Source organism: Sciurus carolinensis, chromosome 3 (genome assembly GCF_902686445.1).
Source record: "Sciurus carolinensis chromosome 3, mSciCar1.2, whole genome shotgun sequence".
NCBI lineage: Eukaryota > Metazoa > Chordata > Mammalia > Rodentia > Sciuridae > Sciurus > Sciurus carolinensis.
The window spans coordinates 47,473,619-47,498,278 of record NC_062215.1 but is presented as its reverse complement, the minus strand read 5'-3'; the positions used below and the strand labels follow the sequence as shown (position 1 = coordinate 47,498,278).

General features: G+C 41.1%; 1 protein-coding gene across 3 annotated transcripts in view; it reads left to right on the top strand.

Annotated features, from left to right (window-relative positions):
* Positions 1-11,500, top strand: part of Myocd (myocardin) — a 103,487-nt gene extending 91,987 nt beyond the window's left edge. For all 3 annotated transcript variants that reach the window (XM_047547142.1, XM_047547144.1, XM_047547143.1), the window contains 2 exons: positions 5,530-5,587; positions 7,657-11,500. In XM_047547142.1, coding sequence (XP_047403098.1) covers positions 5,530-5,587; positions 7,657-8,228 — 630 coding nt within the window. In that variant the 3' untranslated portion in view covers positions 8,229-11,500. The remainder of the gene's footprint in view (positions 1-5,529; positions 5,588-7,656) is intronic.
* Positions 11,501-24,660: the final 13,160 nt, after the last annotated feature.

The window sequence follows — 24,660 nt, the reverse complement described above, 5'->3', positions numbered from 1 at the left end:
TAACTATTTCCTGTCTTCTACTACTTTTGGTGTTGGTTTGTTCTTTTTCTAGGGCTTTGAGCTGTAGTGTTAGGTCGTTTATTTGTTGAGTTTTACTTCTTTTATTGAATGCGCACCATGAAATAAATTTTCCTCTAAGTACTGCTTTCATAGTGTTCCAGAGATTTTGATATGATGTTTCTTTGTTCTCATTTACCTCTAAGAATTTTTTTAATTTCCTTCCTAACATCTTCTGTTATTCATTCATCATATAATAGCATATTATTTAATCTCCAAGTGTTGGAGTAGTTTCTGTTTTTTACTCTTTCATTTATTTCTAACTTCAATCCATTATGATCTGATAGAATGCAAGGTAGTGTCTCTGTCTTCTTGTATTTGCTAACATTAGCTTTGTGGCATAATATATGGTCTATTTTAGAGAAGGATCCATGTGCTGCTGAGAAGAAAGTGTATTTGCTCTTGGTTAGATGGTATATTCTATAAATGTCTGTTAAGTCTAAATCATTGATTGTTTTATTGAGATCTATGGTTTCTTTGTTCAATTTTTGTTTGGAAGATCTGTCCAGTGGTGAGAGAGGCGTGTTAAAATCACCTAGTATTATTGTGTTATGGTCTATTTGGTTTCTGAAATTGAGAAGGATTTGTTTGACGTACATGGATGAGCCACTGTTTGGGGCATAGATGTTTATGATTGTTATGTCTTGCTGATTTATGCTTCCCTTAAGCAGTATGAAATGTCCTTCTTTATCCCTTCTGACTAACTTTGTCTTGAAGTCCACATTATCTGAAATGAGGATGGATACTCCAGCTTTTCTGCTGAGTCCATCTGCATGGTATGTTTTTCCCCATCCTTTTACCTTTAGTCTATGGGTATCTTTTTCTATGAGGTGAGTCTCTTGCAGGCAACATACTGTTGGATCTTTCTTTTTAATCCAATCTGCCAGTCTATGTCTTTTGATTGATGAATTCAAGCCATTAACATTCAGGGTTATTATTGAGATATGATTTGTATTCCCAGTCATTTGGTTCATTTTTAAAATTTTATTTATTTATTTATTTTTTGACATGACTTGGTTCCTCCTTTATTTGACAATTCCTTTAGGATAATTCTTCCTTTTGCTGATTTGCTTCTTTGTTTTTCACCTCTTCCTCATGGAATATTTTGCTGAGAATGTTCTGTAATGCTGGCTTTCTTTTTGTAAATTCTTTTAGCTTTTGTTTATCATGGAAAGATTTTATTTCATCGTCAAATTTGAAGGTAAGTTTTGCTGGGTATAAGATTCTTGGTTGGCATCCATTTTCTTTCAGGGCTTGAAAAATGTTGTTCCAGGCCCTTCTAGCTTTTAAGGTCTGGATTGAAAAATCTGCTGATATCCGTATTGGTTTCCCCCTGAATGTAATTTGGTTCTTTTCTCTCACAGCCTTTAAAATCCTGTCTTTATTTTGTATGTTAGGTATTTTCATTATAATGTGCCTTGGTGTGGGTCTGTTGTAATTTTGTGTATTTGGAGTCCTATAAGCCTCTCGAAATTGATTTTCCATTTCATTCTTCAGATTTGGGAAATTTTCTGCAATTATTTCATTGAATAGATTGTTCATTCCTTTGGTTTGTTTTTCTAAGCCTTCCTCAATCTCAATAATTCTTAAATTTGGTCTTTTCATGATATCCCATAGTTCTTGGAGATTCTGTTCATGATTTCTTACCATCTTCTCTGTTTGGTCAACTTTATTTTCAAGGTTAAATATTTTGTCTTCAATATCTGAGGTTCTGTCTTCCAGGTGTTCTATCCTATTGGTTGTGCTTTCTATGGAGTTCTTAATTTGGTTTATTGTTTCCTTCATTTCAAGGATTTCTGTTTGGTTTTTTCCAATATCTCTAAACTCTTTATTGAAATGATCTTTTGCTTCCTGTATTTGCTTTTTTAACTGTCGATTGGTGTGATCATTCAATGCCTGCATTTGCTCTTTCATTTCATCGTTTGCTTCCCTTATCTTGTTAATTATGTACATTCTGAACTCCCTTTCTGTCATTTCTTCTGCCATGCTGTCATTGGATTTTATTGATGTAACATCTAGATTTGTTTGAGGCATTCTCTTCCCTTGTTTTCTCATATTGTTCAGGTATCAGTGGACTGCTGAGATGTTGCAGATTTCCTCTATTGACTTATAATGTCCCTGAAGATTTCTAGTATATTCCCTCTTAGCCTTCAGTAGCCTGAAGTCTTGGAGGAAGTTGATAATGCGGTGCTCCACAAGGAAGCTGCCTCTCTAGGGGTGGTGGCCTTCAGGTGGGGTATATTCCCTGCTAGTGGGCAGAGATGCCTCCACTTGATGACCAATGGTCAACCACAGGGGAACTAGGCTGCGGGCTGAGGCAAGGCCTGTTTGGACCTGTGTCTCTGGTTTTACCGTCCTTGTGGGAAAACCTCACCCAGCGGGGAAGACTCACCCGGTGGGGAGGTCTCGCTGGTCAGTTCCCCTCCTGGCGGTTCCCCTCAATCCATAACTACCGCCTGGGCAGGGCAGCCTTCCTAGGCAATGTTCCCAGGGGCCCGGACCTACTTCCTGGGCCTGGGAGCCTCACCCTTCGCAGACAAGTCTCCTTAGGCTGCCTCTCCTCAGAGAATCTGCCCACAGCCCTGGAAACTTCATTCCAACTCTAAGCGTGTCTCTATGCGGCTCTTCCACCAAGAAGCCGCCTAGGTCCTGGGACCCTGCTCTGCACCTAATTGCCTGGCTATGCAGCCCCTCCTCTGAGCAGCCACCTGAAGCCCCGTACAGTCGCTCCAAGTCCCAGTGACCCGCCACACGCCTCTTCCTCTGGACAGCCCCCCGGGTGTTCAGGAGCGGTCGCTCTGAGTCCAAGCGACCTGCCACACGCCTCCTCCTGGCAGCCGCCCGGAGCTCTGATGCGGCCACTCCAAGACCCAGCAACGACCACACTCCTCCTCCAGGCAGCCCCCCGGTGTTCAGGAGCAGTCACTTTGAGTCCAAACAACTCACCACTCGCCTCCTCCTCTGGGCTGCCGCGTAGCCCTGGTGCATCACTCTGAGTCCAAGTGACCTGCTGTGCTCCTCCTCCTCCTCCTCTGGGCAGTCCCTGGGTGTTTAGAAGCATTCGCTCTGAGTCCAAACAGCTCTCCATGCAGCTCCTCCTCTGGCAACCGCCTGTAGCTCTGGTGCAGTCACTCCGAGTCCAAACGACCCACTGCGCTCCTCCTCCTCCTCTGGGCAGCTCCCCGATGTTTAGGAGCGGTCACTCTGAGTCCAAACAGCTTGCCACGCAGCTCCTCCTCTGGGCAGCTGCCCGGAGCCCCAGTGGTTGCTCCGAGTCCAAGCGCTGTGCTGAGCCGCCTCCTCTACGATGATCCCAGTTGTCCGAGTTCACTACTCCAGCGGGGGGAGGGGTGTCTCGTCAGGCAGTTCTACTTCACAAAATTCCCTGCATTCCAGGACTACCGCCCCATCCGGGATGCCTCCCCAATGGGAGAGACTCACCCGGCTGGTTTGAGTTGGTCCCAAGTCTCTCAATATCTCCTCTTTTGAATCCTGAGTCCTGGAGTAACATGAAATGCAGCCACCCTCTAGTCCACCATCTTGAAAACTGATTTAAAATTTTTAAAATTTGTTTACATGTTGATAGACCTTTATTTTATTCATTTCCTTATATGCGGTGCTGAGAATTGAACCCAGTGCCTCACACATGCTAGGCAAATGCTCTACCACTGAGCCACAATCCCAGCTCCATACTACATGATTTTATACAAGAAACTTGAGTGTCTGGGGATATGGGTATTAAGTGGGGGTCCTGGAACCAATCCTCTGACGATACTGAAGGTCTGAACTTGAATGTGCTCAGTCCAGAAATGAACATTACATCAGTTGCTGCCCACTGACTAAGCATGCCAAAAGCAAGGCAGTAAATTTCCTTTGGTGTAAAGTGTGCCCAAGATCAGGAGATGCTATGAAAAGTGGACTTTCTCATTTCTGAAAAATTAGGGAATCTTCCAACATGGGAGCCACTTTTCTGCCAAACAACAATAACCTAAAGCAAAGTACCCAGTGCTTCTCTGGGCCACAGCTGTGCTGGGCACGCTTCCTCTCTTTCTTCTATTTTTGGCTCATTTACATTACCTGCCAGAACTTGGAGCCATGTGGTGCCTTCTGAACTGGCAAATGACTCACACTTGGAGCAGCGTTGCCATCCATATTGATTATTGATGCCCATGTCCATTGACTTTGGGCTCCTGGAAGTGACAGAGATGCTTCAATGCCCTTGCTGTCTCCGCTTCATCCCCATGGATCTTGAAACATCAGCTGATCCTTCACAATTTCAAAAGAAAAGCAAAAGATCAGGCAGAGTGAACTTTCAGAAACTAGACTACACTTAACACAGATGAACAGAGAAGGTGAACTCCACAGGGTCTACTAGTTCCTAAAGCTTTTGCAAAGAGGAACTGAGGAACTGTGGGTCAGGTTCCAGACAAGTCAAATAAGAGATAGATTCTCACTTCACAGTGAGAAAAGGTATTTTTTTCTGTGTTTGAGATGACCTTGCTTCTAGGATGTAAAATCAACCAAGCTTATTCTAAAGTATATATTCCTCAATGGGAGTCATTCTGCCTGTTTTCTCCTTTTCTTATTGTAGTGGCTTATTTCATTCTGTAGATCACCTGCCTAAAATTTACACTGAGAGTTAATCAAACATAGTTCAAAAACCTTTCACCACTGTACCCAAGGTCATAACAGTATTATTCACTATAGCCAGAAGGTGGAAACAATCCAAGTGTCCGTTGACAGGTGAATGAGTAAGCAAAATGTACTAGATCCATATAATGGAATATTATTCAGTCTTCAAAAATGAAAAGAGCTGGGTGCCATGGCACACACCTGTAATCTCAGTGACTCAGGAACTGATGGTAACATGTTCAAAGCCAACCTCAGCAATTTAGCAAGGCCCTGAGCAACTTAGTGAGATCCTGTTTCAAAATAAAAAATAAGAATGCCAGGGAAGTGGCTCAGTGATTAAGTATTCCTCCTGGGTTCAATCCTCAATACCAAGAATAAAAATTTTTAAATGAAAGGAAATTCTGACACATGCCACAACATAGATGAGGCTTGAGGAAACTATGCTTAGTGAAATAAACCAGTCACAAAAGAAGAAATACAATATGATTTCACTTATATAAGGAACCTAGAGTAACCAAATTCATGGAGAAAGAAGGTAGAATGATCAATTTCTAAGGGCTGGGGCGTGGCTGGGGAGTTATTCTTTAATGAGTAGAGTTTTGAAAGATAAAAAGAGTTCTGGAGATGGATGATGATGATGGTTGCCCCAAAATGTGAATGTACTTAATGCCATTGAATGGTACACTTAAAATGTTCTAGATTGTAAATTATATGTTATTTGTATTTTTTACTATTTTAAAAAAGACGTAGCCAAATCTAGTTTGAAAACCTATATAGTGCTACCCATAATGAAGTGCTACCTTCTAACTGCTACGCTGTCCTTTGGTTAATTTGCAACAGCAAATGACTCGGAGCCAGCAGATGGATGAACTCCTGGATGTCCTCATTGAGAGTGGAGGTAAGACTGCCTTGTGTCCTGTCCATCAGGACCCTCTGCACCTATGCAAACTCTAGGGAAAGAATGCCCAGGACCAAGGTCAGATGCACCAGGTGGGCTGCAGGTAGAGAGTCATTTCCTGTGAGCTTCCAGTGCACTTTTGGAGCAGATAAAAAAAAACTTAGCAGATGATTTCTCTCTGCCCTCATCCAAAGAACACTTTGCAGTCATCATTTAAGTTTTCACTTTTCAACCCAATCTCTGCTTCCCTAAATGTTTTCTCTTGCTACATAATTTCTTTCTACAGTTCAATGTAGTTCAATGTCCCTGTCTTCTTAATTATAAGAGAAAAAGAACCAAACAGATAATGAAAGTTTTGTACTACCTACTCAAAGTGAAATTCAATTAGTAATCTTCCCCTGGATGGTCCATTCATGCTTAAATGTTATTCAAGTTAACAATAAAAAAAAATCATGGTGTTCTTTCCTCCTTTCAACTATTTTATTGATTTTAAAACATTATGAAGTATGCACCTAGAATTAAAAAAAAATGAATAAGAAGACCAAAAGAGAATATGTGTAGGTATAAAGAAAAGTTCAGGGCTGAACCCTTAAGCAGTTGCATGAAAGCTTGAGAGGACTCAGAGAGGTAGTGCCCAGGCTCAGTTCTTCACTAGACGAAGTCTCTTCCTCTATGTAGTGGATAGCAAGTGAACAGATATTTCCTGTGGGATTAAGAAGGAAGAAGAAAGAAATGTGTGCCTGCCAGTGCACACATGCATGTAAATCTTGTGACAGAAAGACGAGAGAGAGTTCATATCAGATGCTCCCCCTTTGGTGATCGGTATATATATATATATATATATTTTTTTTTTTTTTTTTTTTTGTGGTGCTGGGGTTGGAACCTAGGGCCTCACACATGTTAAGCAAACACTTTGCCACTGAATTGCATCTCCAACCATCAGATGCCCCTTTTTAAATGAAGTAGGTGGCAAGGTCAGTGAAGAATGTGGCTGCAGAGGGAGTGGTGTGGGAAAGCCAAGGAAAGAAGAACAGTCTCCAGTTAATCATGAATGAGTTGGGTTTTCTAGAGAATCATGGTCAGAGTGTTAGGCAGTATTCATGCTAATGGTGGTGAGCTTGACACCGTGGATTTAAAATGAAATTAGTCAGCTTAATTGTGTGATTTTTTTCCGTTCAAATGTCCAGGTTATTCAGGGAAAGCCAACGGTAAGACTAATCCAGTCTTGGCATTTTGCTATGGTGGTACAGTGAAAAGTCAGAAGAGAGGAGGTTGAGGGTATTTGACAAAAAGTAACCACCACAATGGAGCAGATAATGTGGAGGGTGTGATGCACGAAAAGCTGATGGACAGTGATTAAGTGGTAGAGGCAGCAGTCTGGAGTGACTCCAAATGACTGAGAAATTTTTATCCTGGGTTACTTAATAATTGAGTGTCCTAGGGTACTTAAGAGATGAGATGGAACAGACAGAGAGGGGGAAATTTTCTTGAAGTGGTCCTTTTAGAGGGATGCATTATTTGTGGGTAGGATCCAAGGTGTGTCCAACCGTGGGAGAATGCAAGCATCACTCAGGGGTTGGACAAGGAACTAGAAGCCAGCATGGACAATGGGTGATTTCTGAAGATGTTGAAGTGACAGAGAATGAGAAACACAGAAGTGGTCAAAAGGCTGTGAAACCTCTGAGAAGTGGTAGGAAGAAGGGGGATTAATGACCAGAAAAGTGGCAATCACCCACCTGCCAACCCTGAGGTAAGCAGGCCCCCATGGAGATTGTAAAAGAGGTCACAGCATTCTCAGGTCACAGTCAGGGGCCAGGGAAGAGGAGGCAAAGGAATCTGATGGAGACAGCTCCTTCATCCAGAGTGGACGTTCAAGAACAAAAGGGTTTCGGAAGAGACCTGAGGGAAGAAGAAGTAGATTCAGAGAGAGGTTCAGGGATGAAACAGGGTAATGGACAATGAGCAAAGAAGCGCGGCCATATTTTGTACCTCAGTGTAACTTATTCATTCCATGCGTGCCATGCTCAATTTGAAGTGACTTAACAATTTGCATTGTCTTTTGTCAACAGAAATGCCAGCTGATGCCAGAGAGGATCATTCTTGTCTTCAAAAAGTCCCAAAGATACCCGGGCCTTCCCGAAGCCCTGCCACGGTCCTCCCCAAGCCCTCGGCTGCCTTTGAACCAGCATCTTCAGGAGGACAGCTCTCCTTTGATCACTATGCTGCCGACAGTGATGAGCACCTGGAAGTCTTATTAAATTCCCACAGCCCCTTAGGAAAGATGAGCGATGTCGCCCTTCTCAAAATCGGGAACGAGGAGCCTCCTTTTGATGGGATCATGGATGGCTTCTCCGGAAAGGCTGCAGAAGACCTCTTCAATGCACATGAGATCTTGCCAGGCCCCCTCTCCCCCATGCAGACGCAGTTCTCTCCCTCTTCTGTGGACAGCAGTGGGCTGCAGTTAAGCTTCACAGAATCTCCGTGGGAAACCATGGAGTGGCTGGACCTCACGCCACCAAGCTCTACACCAGGCTTCAGTTCCCTTGCCACCAGCGGCCCCAGCATCTTCAACATTGATTTCCTGGATGTCACCGATCTCAATTTGAATTCTCCCATGGACCTTCACCTACAGCAGTGGTAGAACGCCAGTGCTAAGGAAGATCAATAGGAATTCCATAGGGGATGTCTTATCACCCAACCATTAAGTACTTACATTACCCAGAAGAAGAAAATGAGAAAGAAGCAATGGAGGCTTCTGTGACAATCAACAAGAATAAGCAGGAGTCATTTTTTTAAAAATATATATGATGTAATATTTACTAACATTCAGTAACTGTCAATAATTTCAGCAATGCATTCAGAAATATGCATTCTCGAGTACAAATGCAAAAGAATTCTTTTTCACTGCCTTTTTGAATACCAATAGTTTTTCTAGCCCATAGTTTTTCTCAGGCATTATTGGAGCATAAGCTCATACTGTGAGCTTTTGTCATGAATTTACTAGACATACTATGGAAAAAAGCATTAAATCTTTGGGGAGCATGAGGAAGCCAGCCCCTAAAAGATTATGGAAGATATATTGATGGTGGAGGCTGCTTCCTATATGTCTCCATTATCTGTCTTTCAAAAGAGCAACCAGGTCCAACTTCAGTTAGGGAGTCCTTGAGGCAATAGAGGGACAGAACCAATCCATTCCCAGGAAAGTATAATCAACATAATGTCCTTCCATTCCAAAACTGCCCCCACTGGACTGGTTCCAATCCTGGACCATGTGGTCACTGATAACAACTAACTTGCTTTGAGTCCAGAGAACTCCATTTAGACCTTTTTTTCTTTTTCAACCAGTTACCCAGTCATTCCCATCATCCATGTGCTGATAAGCCTTGTGTAATAGCTGAGAACTTTGAAACAAGAAAACCATAGAAGAAGATTCCTCAGATTCTCCAACAAGAACCCCTTTCATTCCAAAAGCTAGAGACAGGCAGGTAGAAGGGTATCTCTAGACCCAGGAGGCCATTATCGGGGATAATTTAGATGGGACTAGAAAACAACATTCTTCACACATCCTAAGAATACATACCATGGATTATTATTACAGGCTTGTTACTCACAGAGGTCCAACCTGTTGTTGTTGTCGTTGTGTTGTTCTTGTTCTTGTTCTTATTATGGGAAGGGTGGGTCTACTATCTTTCTCCCACTCCATTTTTCTTTCAAGATGTCCAATCTTTTCCTACTCCTCTTTTGAAGATCTTTCTCTTTTTTGGCCCAATATTGGGAGGAGAGGATGTCTCAGCTCTAACAAGCTGCCATACTCCTAAGAAAGCCATTTTTTTAGAAGGTTAAAAGTCCAGGTTCTCCTGCAGAACCCATCCTTCACATGCACGATTTGCTGCCAAAGGAAGTGGCAAGAATTTCCTTAGGAAGAAACTGGTGACTTGTCCCATCCGTCACAAAGCTCATTCTTACTCTCATTTGACTTACAAGCAATCTTAGATTTGTGTTGCTCTGGGGAAATTGGAAATCATTATATTGTAAAGATAAGTATGGATCATATTTACAGGAGAGGTCTGGGTTTCTGAAAGAAAGCACAATTGCACATTGAAAGCGATGGAAGAAACAAAAGACCATGGTCTAATGAGCATTCTTCATTACCTCTTGTGCTTTGGAAGGGAGTTGAGAAAAAGAGGAAAAAAACAAAACAAAACTCAATTTGCAGGACAGTCTCTCTAAGGCTCACAGTGGCTCCAGTTCACCATTTTATTATGTTGCATGCTGTAGAAAGTAGCTATTGCTGTTTTATTTTTTTAATTTAAGTCACTAAGTCACTGTTTTTTTCTCTTGTAAAAAAATGTTGTTCACTGTGCACTTATAGAGAACATAATCAAAAATGTTATGATGTTAAAAAGTTCTCATTTTGATTTCTTCTAAACCAAAGTTTTAGAAGTCATTCCATTGTTAACTTGTAAAAATGTGTGAACACAGAGTGTTTTGGGTGACTGTTACTCTGAAAGCTGCCAGATCTTATTTGGGGTGGCGGGTACACACACACACACACACACACACACACACACACACACACACTTCTAGATCTATACATATGTGCATGTTACATATGTGTGCCTATGCACATACATACATATGCATACATACACATGTGTGTGTGCATGTTATCTTGAAAGCAGTGTTACAGAGTTCCATACCAGAAGCCTTTAACCCTCAATCTGCTGTGAATGATACCTGGCCTTTCTCACTACGTGTTCCTGTTAATTAGCCAGACCACACGTTGCCGCTCTGTGTATGACTAAGGGCTCCAGCCCAGTGACTCACAGCCACTTGCTGACCATGAACAAGCTCCTCTTACCAATGAATCTGGATGTGAAAAGACAGAACAGCTTCACCTTTAGCAGCTGCTGATGGCAATAGTCTTTTGTAGAAGAGTACAAAAAAAGAACATGAAACTTAACGTACATTCCTTGATCTGCATTGTGCTTGAAAAGATCTGCATGGTAAATTTTATTATTTTACTTGTATGTCAGTTATCATAACCAAAAAAAAAAAAATCGAGAGGGAAAATTCCCTATGAAGATGAAGGTATGGGAAAGAGACCTTATTGACACATTCCACACATTGGTTTATTCCTCAGATGTTGATGTTTTATTTGAGTCTTGACGAAGCTTGCTGCTGGGTCCACTTTTGTATGTTATTTTTTCCCCCTTTCTTTACTTTTGGAAAACAAACTCACATGGTAGCCTGACTTCAAGACCTGGTCTGAGTGTTAATGATGTTTTCCTTTGGGGATTTCTATCTGAGGGATTAGACCTAGTTAGGAGGCCTCCACACTTGGCTAAGACTGTGCCTTTTCATTGGATTGTTTTTGCATATTCCTAAAGGCTGAAATACAAGACTCCCAGGGGACAAAAATTAAGATAGCTCCTATTTGCTACCACAAACTAACACAGTTAAGAGCAGATCACTAGATAACTAGTCTCATTCACCTCCCACAGTCTCCATATGCCATATTCACCCTATGTCTAGGAAATTTGGGGGAAAAAACTGGAGATACTCAGGCAGGAAGTAATGAAGATAGCTACTCTCAATCGGATAATTCATGTTAATCCATCTGTCTCTTATTGGGGATTTTTATTTTCCATTCTTGGTTGAGTCCTCTTTTATGGTGACCAATTGGGCATGATTAAAAGATATGCAGAGAAGTGACCACATTTCATATTTCTTAATGCTTTTAGAGCTGAAGATGACCATATGTAGTTAAGACCCCTGGACTCACCACAGTGATGCAGAAATACAGACCTTTGCAGCCATTCCCAATCTGGTCGCAATCCAGTTGATTCATACTCACCTAATGGGATCAGAAAAAAAAAAAAACATGTATTCCTGCAAGCAATCTCAGTAAGCCTGTGCTCATTAGGAATTATGCTGCCTCCTAAAATGATACTGAGACTACATCTACAAGGGAAAGAGAAGGAGGGGGAGAGGAAGAGAAGAAGGAAGGGAATGAAGGAGGGAGGAAGAAGGAAGGAGAAAGGAAGGAGGAAAGGAGGAAGAAAGAAATGGAGAAGTAAAAGAGGGAAAGAGGAATGAATAAAACAGGCCCAACTTCCTGATCTATGAACCTCTTAGTTCAGCTTAGATATAAAAGCTGAACGTTATGAAAACTAAATCACAAATTTGTAAACGGGAAGCCATTTTTAACAATCCAATGATTGCACCTGTAAACATGGAAAACAAGACAGCCTCCACCTAAATTGTCAAAGGTCTGTGAAGTGAAAGTCTTAGGCCATTCAAAAACATTTATTTCCAATCTGAGAGGAAAAAAAAATATCACCTACCCAAGCATTCAAAATAGTTCTTTTTAAAAATTGTTTACTATACATTCAATATTCTAGAAGAGTCTGGTTGAAAACTCCCACATCAAGTTTACTCATCCAGTGGATAATTATTTGATGCCTACTGCATGCAAAGCATGAGATATCCAACACTGGATGGATTCAGCACAGATTGTTCAGAGGTCGAATGATGGACTTGCATTTACTGTAAGCAAGGACATTGAGAATCTCCCAATTCTCTAACTAGAAACCTTTTAGCCTTGATAAAAGGGGTCTTTGTTTTTCCAAAAAGGAGAGTGGAAGGCCCTTTTAGGATGAAAGCTATCTGCCACACAAAGATTCTCAACTTTTTCTCCATGGTCAAATGGCAGTAGTCTATTACTTGGAGATCTGTCTCTCCCACAACTTAAAACAACTGTCAGAATTTTAGAATTTTTCTTTTTGATGGCCAGATACAGAAACCCCTTGAAAATAAGGGAAGAGTGGAGGAAATATTTGTGTGTTTGTGTGTGCCACCTCTTGCTTCTGTCATCAGAATCAGTTTTTCTGGACAAAAGGGACACTTACTATGTGTGGGTGGGGAGAAATACGGTATCTCTGGCGAGTCTCCATCCATTAAGAGAAAAGCTTCAGAGAGTGTGAAGGTAACTTTGTTTTCCCCTTCCTCTCAGGCTTTTGCTGCATTCCTCACAGTGAGGAGCCCACAAATGCTGATCATGGCTTGCTATCAGATGTGAGACAACTTGGAGTAGAATAGAGTCTGGGGTCTTCAGTTCCCCATAAATCTAATTATAAACCAGCAGGTGGCTCAGATGCTGATATTGCTGATGCTTTATTAGATGTTATTAATAGATTGAGTCCATGCTGGGACAAGATAGTCCTACAGTGCTGAGAGTTGGTTGGTTGTATTCAATGGCCCTGGCTGGGCTGAGAATGTCTGTGGGGAGATAATTTCAAGCCAGGGAGGGGTTTGTGAAGAATTTTGTTATCATCAGCTAGAGATATTGTGCTAAGATTCATTGGATCCAATAACATGTGAGTAAGTTCCCTTCCAATTTTAGGATTCAGTGATATTCCCTGTGGATTAAGACAAACAAACCTCTAGAATTCTCTTGGGTTTATTTTAACCACATGCTCCCTTCATGGACACTGGGAAGATGTGTTTTCTATAGATGACTGAACTATTCCTGGGTGTTTATGGAAAGGGAGTATAGAAATGGAGATCCTGGAAGTTATTTTAATGTTTTCCAAAGGAACAAGACCCACATGCTCCCCAGAGCTCAGTTCCAATGGCCTTGCAGTGAGGAACAACAGCAATGGATTGCTGGGTCTTAAAATCCTCCTCCCTCAGTGAAACACAAGGAGGCACTTTGTAGAGAAAAAAGGAGTAAGCATGTGTTGTCTGCAAACCCCTGCATGGTGGTATATTCACATTGATCTCCTTTGCTTGACTCTATAAGAAAAATGTGGATTACTGGGAAGAGCAAAGAAGCAATGGCTAAAGTACCAAAGTTGGCATGTGTTCTTTTTTTTTTTAAAAAATGCATATATTTTTAAATAAAATGTTTATTTTAAAGAGATGTCAGACTTTATTTCTTGACCCTGGTACAGTACTATGCTCTTTATAAGGACCATTTCCTTTTATCCTTGCAACAGCCTGATGAAGTGGTACCATTATTATCCCCAATTTGCAAATGAAGAAATTGAGACTGAGAGAGTCTAAGCAAATTGCCTAGGGTTACATAATTTAAAACATGGCAGAGACAATAGTCAGATTTTGATTTGCCTCCTCCAAAGCCCCTGATACCAAGCACACCATGCCTGCACTTCTTGCATTTGCTATAAGCAAGGACATTGAGAATCTCCCAATCCTCTAACTAGAAACCTTTAAGCCATGATAAAAGGGGTCTTCGTTTTTCCAAAAGGGAGAGGTGGAGGGCCCTTTTAGGATAAAAGCTATCTTCCACACAAAGATTCTTATCTTTTTCTCCATGGTCAAATGGCAGTAGTCTATTACTTGGAGATCTGTCTCTCCCACAACTTAAAACAACTGTAAGAATTTTAGAATTTTTCTTTTTGATGGTCAGATACAGAAACCCCTTGAAAATAAGGGAAGAGTAGAGGAAATATTGTGTGTGTGTGTATGTGTGTGTGTGTGCGCATGCACGAGCCACCTTTTTCTTTAGTCATCATAAGATTTTCTGGACAAAAGGGACACTTATTATGGGTGGGGAGAAGTAAGGTATGTATGGTGAGTCTCCATCCATTAAGAAAAAAGCTTCAGAGAGTGTGAAAACAATATGACCTTCTGGTCTTACTAATACAATAAAGCACTTTTGCAAAACAGATTCTCAAGTTATATCAATACGACCATTAAAATTCCCATACACCTTATCCAACCTAAGATCTTAATCAGTTTAGCAACTGAGCAAACGAAATAAAACATAGAATAAATTGGGCATAAGATAACCTATAAAATACACATAGCCTCCCTAAGTGACACCTCCCTAAGGAATCTGCTTTTCTCTCCTAAAAGTATTATGCCCATCATTTTCTCATTGGTGAATATATAATGCATGTGGGAAGAACTATGATAACTAAAGAGCTCTGAGCTAGAGGGTCTCAAATGCTGGGAGGATTAATTTTTTATTATACCATGGTTCCACCTTCCCTTGCTTTGGTCTTACTTTCTGGTGGACTCATCCCATGTACAAGCCAAGAGGTTGCCAGCATTCCCAAGTGCAGGAATTTCAACTTGGGTGAGTTTCTCATTCCTGTGTTTTAGCAGATACCTTGCACTGGTTCTCAGTGGTCTGGGCAGGTCACAATCGTCCCTCACTCCAGCTCTGTGGCCATGAGAAGGAGGCACAAATTCATTCACAGGCTATGTATTCCCTGCTCTGCACTGAGCTATGGAAGGTTATTTGAATCTCATGAACAGACAGTAGGGAAAGTGAGGTTTTTCTAAGGGAGACTGGGGTACTATTACCATGAGGGGGGCTGCATACTGAAAAGGCAAAACAGATTTCTACTACATAATTCCTGTTTTCAAAAATTTGTCACCTAGTGGACAGAGACAAGTAAGTAGGAAATGGCAACACAGTCTAAAAAGCGTGTGCTCTGGGCTACCAGAAGGGCATTTGGTCTTGTCAGGAAGGGAAGGCAGTCAGGAAGAACTCTCTGGAGAAGACGACTAAACCAGGATATTGATGACAGAGGAGCTGGGGCAGCAAACAGCCAAGGAAAAGAACATTCCAGGCAGAGGGGCCAGCCTGTGCTCATGCCTGGAGATAAAAGGATTTGCCATATTGAGGATAGTTCGAACAGAGGGAGGGGCCGGAGTGGACATGTAGGAAGGAAAAGAGAAAAGGCTGGGAGCTATCTTTGCTTTCTAGGGCTACATAAGAAAGTGAAACAAATGGTGACTTAAGCAACAGGAATTTATGGTCTCATGGTTCTGGAGGCTGAGAGTTTGAAATCAATGTGTATCAGTAAGGTGGGTCCTTTTGAGGGCAGTGAGGAAAGGCTGTGCTCCAGGCCCCTCTCCTTGGCTGGCTGATGGCTGTCTGCATTTTCACATAGCATTCTCCCTGTGTCTTCCTCCTTCTGTGTGTGTCTGTCTCTGTGCCCCAAATTTGCTGTTGTTAAGGACAATAGTCATGTTGGATTAGGGTTTACCTGAATAACTTCATTTTAAACTGATCACCTCTGTAAAGACTGTGTCTCCAAACAAGGTCACACTCTGAGGTACTATAAGGGTTAGACTTCAATTTTGACACTGTTCAAGCCCTTCCAGGAACCAAGACCATGAAGGGCCTCATATTCATGCTGAAATGCATGAATGTGTCTTTAAACAGCGGGGCCTTCTTAAGAGTCTCAAGCAGGAAGTGTTAGAATTATTCTCACACTGTAGGAGCATGACTCTGGCTATAGTGTGGATGGGAGTAGGAAGGACGAGGGAAGGGCAGTCCAGAACATTTTTATGAATTAATATGATGCATCCTAGGTGCTCTCCTTGTTCTATGGACTTGAGAACTTAAAGGGAAATGATGAGTGGCCCAATGTACTGAACTGAGTACACGAAGAGGGACGGGGGAGGGGCGAGAGTGAAGGTCATGACATAAGGGCCTGTTACAGAACCCAGGCAAGTGGCAGACAGGGACTCCCACCAGAAGAGTGGGGGTGAAAATTGAGAGAGAAAAGCAGGTGTATTAGTCAAGCTTCCATCACTAAAACAACAGACCTGAGAAACTACTTATGTAAAGAAGATGGTTGATTTACTCAGTTCTAGAGTTTCAAAGTCCTATCAGCAAAGTATAGGCTTGGTGGCTACCCCTTGGCTACTGTGCCTCCTGGGGTGGCTAGCAATGGTAGGAGCATGTGTTCAACATGTGATCATATCTCAAACCAGAGCAGAGAGACATGTGTTCAACATGTGATCACATCTCAAACCAGAGCACAACCCTTTGGAAGGCACTCCTCCAATCACCTAAAGACCTCCTCACCAGGCCCTAGCTGCTAAAGGGCCATAGCACCACCCAATGGTGCCACACTAGAGAGACCTAGACTCTTAACATACCGACCTCTGGGGGACAGTGCCCATATGTGAATCATCATAGTAGTCTGGGAGCGTGTTGATAGAATAAAAAGTATGAGACTTGATCATGGATGTGGATGGTAAAGGGAAAAGAGGTTTGAGATTTGGGATAAGGAGAGTTGAATATTTGGTATATGTTAGTGCCATTCAAAGAGGCAAAAGTCTCAGGATGAAGAACAGTTATTTAATAGGAAAAATGATGAATTTGACATTTGAGTGTCTGTGGCCCATAGGATATTGAAGTCAAAGGTATTCGTTGGAGAGTTCTGAAGCTCAGTATCAATGCATGGAGATGCAGTCATGGAAGTAGTCAGTGTACAGACGTTAAATGAAATCAAGAAAGAGATAACTATACAAGGCGTGGAGTGAGCGGGGGATAAGAGGATCTTGAGGGACCCCAAAACTTAAGGTACTGGCAAAAGAGAAAGAAAGGGAGTGGCTAGAAATCCAGGAGGAAAACCAGGAGAGCGTGGCATTTCTACTACCAGCACAGGAGAAAATTTCAAATGGGAGCCTTTATTTCTGTGTGCTCTGTTGCACTAAGGTAGGGGTTAAGACAAGGAGTCAAGAGTGTTTTTTGATTTAATTTTAAGGAGGTGGTTGGTAACCAAGGTGAGAGCAACTTGGATGCAGTGGTAAGGCCAAGTAAGCACAGATAAACATTAAAAGGAGGTTAGGAAGTGGAGACAAAGAATCCAGGGTAGTCATTCAAGAAATATGGTAATGTGGGAGGAAGACACGAAAGGTCATAGCACAGGGTCCAACATTTAATAGACTGATTTTCAAGAAGAGAGAAATCTGAACTGATTTAAAAGTTAATGAGAATTAGGCACTGAGAGAGAGAGAGAGAGAGAGAAAGAGAAGGTGGTAGAGTATGAGTTCAGGTTAGTTTACCTTTGGGAAGAAGAAAACTGTTTTGGTAGGAGAGAAAGAGGAGAATGGGTGAAATGCAGGTATGTGTATAGGTAGTATAGGTGTGGAGGTAGGACAATAAGGGAGTTCTTAGATGGTCGTTTCCATCTCATACTTGAAACAAGATGGAGAGCTGATGCTTATTGATGGGTGGGAGTTTTAATCAAAATGAAGGCTGAATTAAGAGCTATGGATACTGGGAGAGAGGACTGATTAGGAGACACAGAAAGATGACTGGGTAGAATTGGGAAACTGACTGGAGATCAAGTCCTCTGCACAATGGTGGGAGGTACCATTGCAACATAACAGCCCAGGGATGGATACAGAGAACACAGAGGTGAGTGGAGGCAATGTAGGACGCTGCAGGAATGGATAAGAAACAAGAAACCAGAATGGGTAATTCAGGAGGTGACCAAAGATAAAGTCAAGGAGTGAACTATGGAATATACAATGTATTATTCTAGGGAAAGAAGTGTAACTTGGAGATAGAAAGTGTAGAATCAAGAAACTAGAAGTGAACCAAGTATTAATACAATACCATTGATAATGTAATTATACTGTAATCATCATCATCGTCATAATGTAAATAGGTACTCACATTTATAGTGTGGTAGGGATGAGAAACAGTCCCCCAGGAAGGGCCCAAAGTAAAAGCCTTGAACCCGCCCCCCCATGCTTAGATTAACTGAAGTACACTTTATCATGGCAAAATTCATTATCACTCCCAAATGTCAAGGAATATCCTTGGTCCCAGAAAGGGGAAGAGAGATCCATTGCTCCTGTCTCTTGTAAATTCTTTGAGACAGGAGAATCTTGCAACAATCAACTGAAATGAAGTGTTTGGGGGAAGGGCCTCAGTGCCTCCTGGCCTCCAGGTTAGAGAACTGGTGTCACTACTGTGAAGAGGGAAGTCCAGGGATTTTCCACCTATTACCTCTAACAGGTAAGGGGTTAATCAAAATATGTGGTCTCACTCCCTTGGTATCCTACTCAGGCAAGTGACCTCCATGCCAAAGTAAGCATGCACTTCCCCATGGTGGAGAACTGTTGGTCTTGGACGGATATGACCTTCTAGAACACAGTTTTAAAGCCTGTGCTCTTGATATTTTCCCAAGCTCAGGGCAGCATTTGAGCCCCCTGAGCTTTTACAGCATAACAAATTGAGAAGGATTCACACAGCATTTTTCCCAGGGTCTGGCAAGGACCAGGTCCATTTGGGTCAACGATGTAAGTTATAATCTAGAGCAGAATACTTTTTTTCCAGGGAAAATGCTAACTCCAACAGGAGGCCAAGACAGCAGGCATATCCAGGACTGTTCCCAGCAAAACAGGGCCAATACTCACCCTAACTATAAGCCCACAGATGGATCTAGAACCTCTGTCTGCTCTCATTTCTCCCAAAATATTCAGCTAACATGGTTCAAGACCACTACTACTATCTCTCTCCAACTCCAAGGTAATTGAAGAAGCAACCTTGTCTCTTGCCTGGCTCCAGGGCTTCTATAGGTCCAACCTACTACCACCTGAAAGTTCTCTTTAACTTTAGATCTTTCATTTATGTATTTATTTATTTTATTTGTTAGTTTTAGATATGCATTACAATAGAGTACATTTTGACATATTATCCATACATGGAGTATATCTTCCCATTCTTGTGGGTGTACATGCTGTGGAGTTGTACTGGTCATGAATTCATAAATGAACTTAGGAAAATTATGTCTGATTCATTCTACTGTCTTACCTATTCCCATCCTCTCTCCCTTCCCTTCGTTCCCCTTTGTCTAATCCAATGAACTTCTATTCTTTCCTCCCCACCCTTATTATGAGTTACCATCCACATATCAGAGAGAACTTTTGACCTTTGGTTTTTTGGGATTTTTTTTTACTTATTTCACTTACAATGCTAGTCTCCAGTTAAATCAAGGACTTGGCCTTTTGGTCTCTTCCCTTCTTAAAGTCTCTGGAATTCATATATAAATTGATCTACCCTTCTTCAACATTTCCTATAGCAAGAGCTATTTGGAGAAATGATCTGTATTGTTCTGGGGGGGGGGGTTGGGGACATCTATCCTTGGATAGTAGGGACTTGTTTGTCTTAACTCTATGTAATCAAATGAGTCAATAAAGTGAGAAATCCTCACAATAATAAAAATCTCTGAAACAGAATACTCTATAATGGAAGACTTATCATGAGGCACTCTCCTATAGTAACTAAAATTTATTTAATGTGTAACATGTAACTTGCCTAGTGCCAAATAAGCAAATTCTACATATAATTCTTACTTAACTTTCTAAATTTGGAGAGTCATTGCTATGGTTTGGATATGAGGTGTGCCACAAAACTTCTATATTAAAACAGGAATATTCAGAGAAAGAAATTATTAGATTGTGAGAGCTGTGACCTAATCAATCTATCTTAGTTTGATTAGACACCCTGGAATGGTTCATCTGCCCTGTGGCCCCTTCCCCTCTCCCTTTCTCTGCTTCTTGTCAGCCATGAGCAGAGCAGTGTTCCTCTGCCATGCCCTTCCATCATGATATTCTGCTTCACCTCATGCCCAAAACAGTGGAGTAGACCAACCATGGACTAAACCTCTGAAACCATGAGCCAAAATAACATTCTCCTCCTCTAGGTTGTTCTTGTCAGGTATTGTGGTCACAGCAACGAAAACATAACTAGTACAACAATAATCTACATTTATTTTAGATGGGGAAAATTAAATGATTTTCCCAAGGGCATACAATAAAGGGTAGAGTCAGGATTTGAACCCCAGTGAGCTAGTAGGCTGTACTGCCTTTCCCATGCTCCGCTGGCATAGAAGGTAATAATAAGCAAGAATATTTATGGGCCAGAATGTGATTTCAGAAGAATATGTCTAAATTTAAGGCTTTGCAGGAGAGGAGCTAAACATGAAGACCAATGGATGCCTTGAACTGATTGGTTGAAATGAGTTAGATATAAAATAAAAGTCATGAGGGTGGACAAGGTAAAGCCAACATGTTGGGTGGACCAGCCATGTAGTCATCAACATAATCCAAGATGGCAGCAGGATGCGGAATGCAGAAGCAGGTCAAGCCAAGTCCAAAACTTGTCAATAGATGAGGAGAAGTATGAAAATGACAACAGGAAGGACAGAGGGAGGCTGTAGAGCCCTACAACCCTAGAGCCCCACAACCCTAGAGCCCCATAGCCCTATAGCCTAAGCCTCTAATAAGCAGGACCTCTGACATGAAGCTGGACTAACAATAGCCTAGAAGCAGGGATAAGAGCATGGAGAATTTCAACCCCAATGCCAGATCCCAAGGAATACGGGGAAGGGAAGATAAAAGCAGCTTCTGTGTCAGATTGCTGCAGAAGTGATAAGAACCAGCTGTGGATGTTGAAAATACAGGGAAATTGGTCTACCATGGGCAGAAAGGAAATTTGGAGGGAAATTTGAGAGTTGGAGCAGTAGAAAGGGGACAAAGAACTGGTATAAAGATGAAAGTGCAAGGGACAATGTAAGATTGTTTGGAGCTCACCACATGAACAGGATCCAACAATGTCAGAGATAGGAATCATGGTAGTGTTACCTAGCCACAGGACTGCTAAAGGAATTAGTACCAGAAATCTCTTTGATGAGAAAGATGAAAATTTTCATGAAGAATCAACCACAGCCTAGACTGATTGTTTTTGAGGGAGTCCTTGTCCAGGTGATGAGTCAATGGAAGAGAGAGGGGTACGGGGAGAGAGGAGATCAAACAGACATGGATTTGAATCCTACTGCTACTATTTATACAATTTAAAACAAAGTAAGCAAACTTTCTAGGTCATAATTCTGTCATCATTGGAGGAATGGTGTGAGTAATCATGTCCATCTCTCAGAATTATGGTACAGATTGCTTGGATGGTATTTTCAAAAGACTTCACCCAGTTCCTGACATATTCAATAAATCTTAGCTCTTTTTAATTTTATTAGCAATAAAAAAGTTACTAGAGTCATTGTAAAAGAAATATAAGGTGATATTGGGTAGATAGGTGGGGCAATAACATAATTGGGGGAGTTGGGTAGGAAAGGTTAACTAGACATTTAATTTGACGCATGAAAGATAAATTTCATCAGAGGAATTCACACGTAGGAAGACAACGAGACAAGGCATGTTGCAAAAAACTGAAAGAATTTTAGGATAGTGCAGCAGAGGAGGTGGGATAGTTAGTGCATGGAGGGTAGGATTGGGAGGAACTGATGCAATATCCAGACAGTGGTGACTACACCATGGAGAAAGTCAGGCAGATCCAGAGATATTCAATAGCTATTAAGAGAAACAAAAGGACTTAGAAATTGATAGAACAGGAGGGTGGGAAGCAGGGTTATGAAGAGGATAAAGGGAGGACTCTAGAGCAACTGTTGTCTGTCTCTGCAAACTTTCTTCTACTACAATGCCTCTAGAGTGCTGCCTACTCAATAAAGATCTGCTTTTCAAACAGAATATATAATATTCTCTTAAAATGACCCTTCTGCCCTCTGCATCCGTGTATCGTCAAGTGAGATTTGGATGGTGAGCCAGTGATGAATTCCTCTGTTCCTTCAGTTCCTGGGTATTTCTACTCTTTGCCCCAGGCACCCATCTTATCCCTACCACAAAATTCCCTAAGGGAAGGAAAGTGTCTGCAGCTGCAGGCCAGTAAGTCTTGGACTTTTGTAATGGAGGGGCTGTGGGAAGTCCAGGCAGTTGACCAACAGATAGAGGGGTCTGTTCAACCGCTGCTGGGGGACTTCTGGGTTCCCCAGAAAGTCCACCTGTTGGAGATCTTTGACAGGTACAAATGGGTCACCTATAGTCTGGAGTGGCTTGCCACCTATAGAATTATATCTCCTAGCACTTGTAAAAAACATGAATTTGAATTAGATGGAACAAACACTTATGAAGAAGCCTTTGGTCTGTAATGAGGGTACATGTGGCAGCGACCTACATGGACTGATATCCAGAAATAGGATGCGTACACAGGCTTCTGGTCAGAGGGTGGCAAAGAAAACTGAGTACCAAGTTAAGGAACGGAGATAACTCTCAAAGGTTTAAGATTATGTTTTTGCTACTCAATAGAATTGTTTTCAAAGTACAGAGTACACTTATAGAAAAGTACATCTGAGATTGTGGAATGAGATTTCAACCTACAGTTCTTTCTCCTTCCTAATGTGTTCAATGGTTTCTCTCCTAGACTGATATATTTGTTCTTTTGTTGTATGATCATAACAGTACTTTTTATATTTATTAGTACAGTTTTATTTTTCTTTCTTATCCATATTCCTGTACTATCTGTTAATATTGTCCTCCATGGATCTTGTCATTGATTTGATAATTTTACTCTTTTTGAACTTGTCTGGGTGAAAGCTTGATTCACTTTTTTTTTTTTTCTGATAATACTGAAAACATTTAGGACTATAAATTTCCTTTGGCGTGCCATTTGACATAAAAATATGAGATTTATATAGTGTTTACAAAAATTGTACTTCTTTTTATTTAATTGTTTTTAGTTATAGATGGACACATATCTTTATTTTATTTATTTATTTTTATGTAGAACTGAGGATCAAACCCAGTGCCTCACATGTGCTAGGTAGGTGTTCTACCACAGAGCCACAACTCCAACCCCCCCAAAATTATGTTTCTAAATAATCTCTAATTACTGTCTTGATTTCCTCTTTGATCCAGAAAATATAAGACTGCTTTGTAATTTCTAAATATCTAAGTTCTATTTGCTAATTTCTATGTAAACACTGATTTTAAAATACAATATGCCTATAGAAAAGTGCACAAATCATAGGTATAGACCTGATGAATATGCTCAGTATAACTACCACCTAGATCAAGAGATACAGTGTATCACTGGAACCACAGAAGCCTCCTGAGTGTTCCTCCAGGCACTATTCCCCAAGCCCTGCAATTAGCCCTATTACCATTAATTTGTTGTGCTTCCTTTTAAACTTGATATAAATGAAATAATATAGCATGTACTCTTCTGCATCTGGTTTTTATACTTACTCTTGCTTGTGAGATTCACACGTTTTTATTTATTAAATGAAGCAGTAATGCACTCATTTTCCTTGTTGCATACTATTCCAGCATATGAATTTACCATCATTTGTTTATCTACTCTATCATCAATAGCCATTTCAATTGCTTCCAATTTTTTAGTATTAGAAATATTGCTAACATAAACATTCTTCCATGTGCTTTTTGTTGCAGTATATTCACATTTCTGTAGAACAGGTAAAATTGCTGGATGATGTAATGCACATTGCCTAATCTTAGCAGATACTGCAAAATTGTCCTTTTTAGTGCTTGTATTGATTCCACTCTTACCAAAATGTGTGAGAGCTCCAGTTTGTCTACTTTCCCATCAGTACATGGTTTAACCAGTGTCTTTCAATTTCAGCCATCCTGTGGGTGGGTGGTTGTATTTCATTATAATATCAAACTTGACTACTGCAGACTGGAACCTAGTTGGACAAAATAGGTCAGTGAGGGGTGGGGCACACCTTGAAAGGGTTTATCCTCTCTCCAGTCCCTTCCTTTCTCTCTCTCTCTCTCTCTTTCTCTCTCTCTCTCTCTCTCTCTCTCCCCCTCTCCCTCTTCCTTTCCCTCTCTCCCTCTGTCTCTCCTCCTTGCTGCCATGAACTAAGTTGGTTTCCCCTGCCATTCTTCCACCATGATATTTTGCCTCATCTCAGGCCCAAAGCAATGGACGGTACTAACCATGGACTGAAACTTCTGAAACCATGAACCAAAATAAATCATACCTCTTCTAAGTTGTTTTTGTTCGGTATTTTGGCCACAGCAATAAAAGGCTGACTAATACACATGTATTGGATGATTAATGAAGCTGAATAACTTTTCATATGTTCTGTGACCATTTGGATAGTCTCTGTGGAAGAATGCCTATTCAGGTCTCTAATTCCTTTTTCTGTTGATTGGTAGGATTCTTTATATATTCTAGAGTTAAGCTTTTTCAACAGTTATATCATATTGTAAATAAATTCTCCTGCACTGAGGATTGCTTTTACATTCTCTTAATGGTGACATCTGATGAACCAGAGTTCTTAATTGTTAATCTTATTTATCAACATTCCCTTTAATAGAGTTTTTGATGTCATGTTTAAAAAATCATTTTCTATCATAAGGATATAAAGAAATATTTCTCCTTTTTTATTTCTTTTGAAAAGAATAATTTTGGGTAG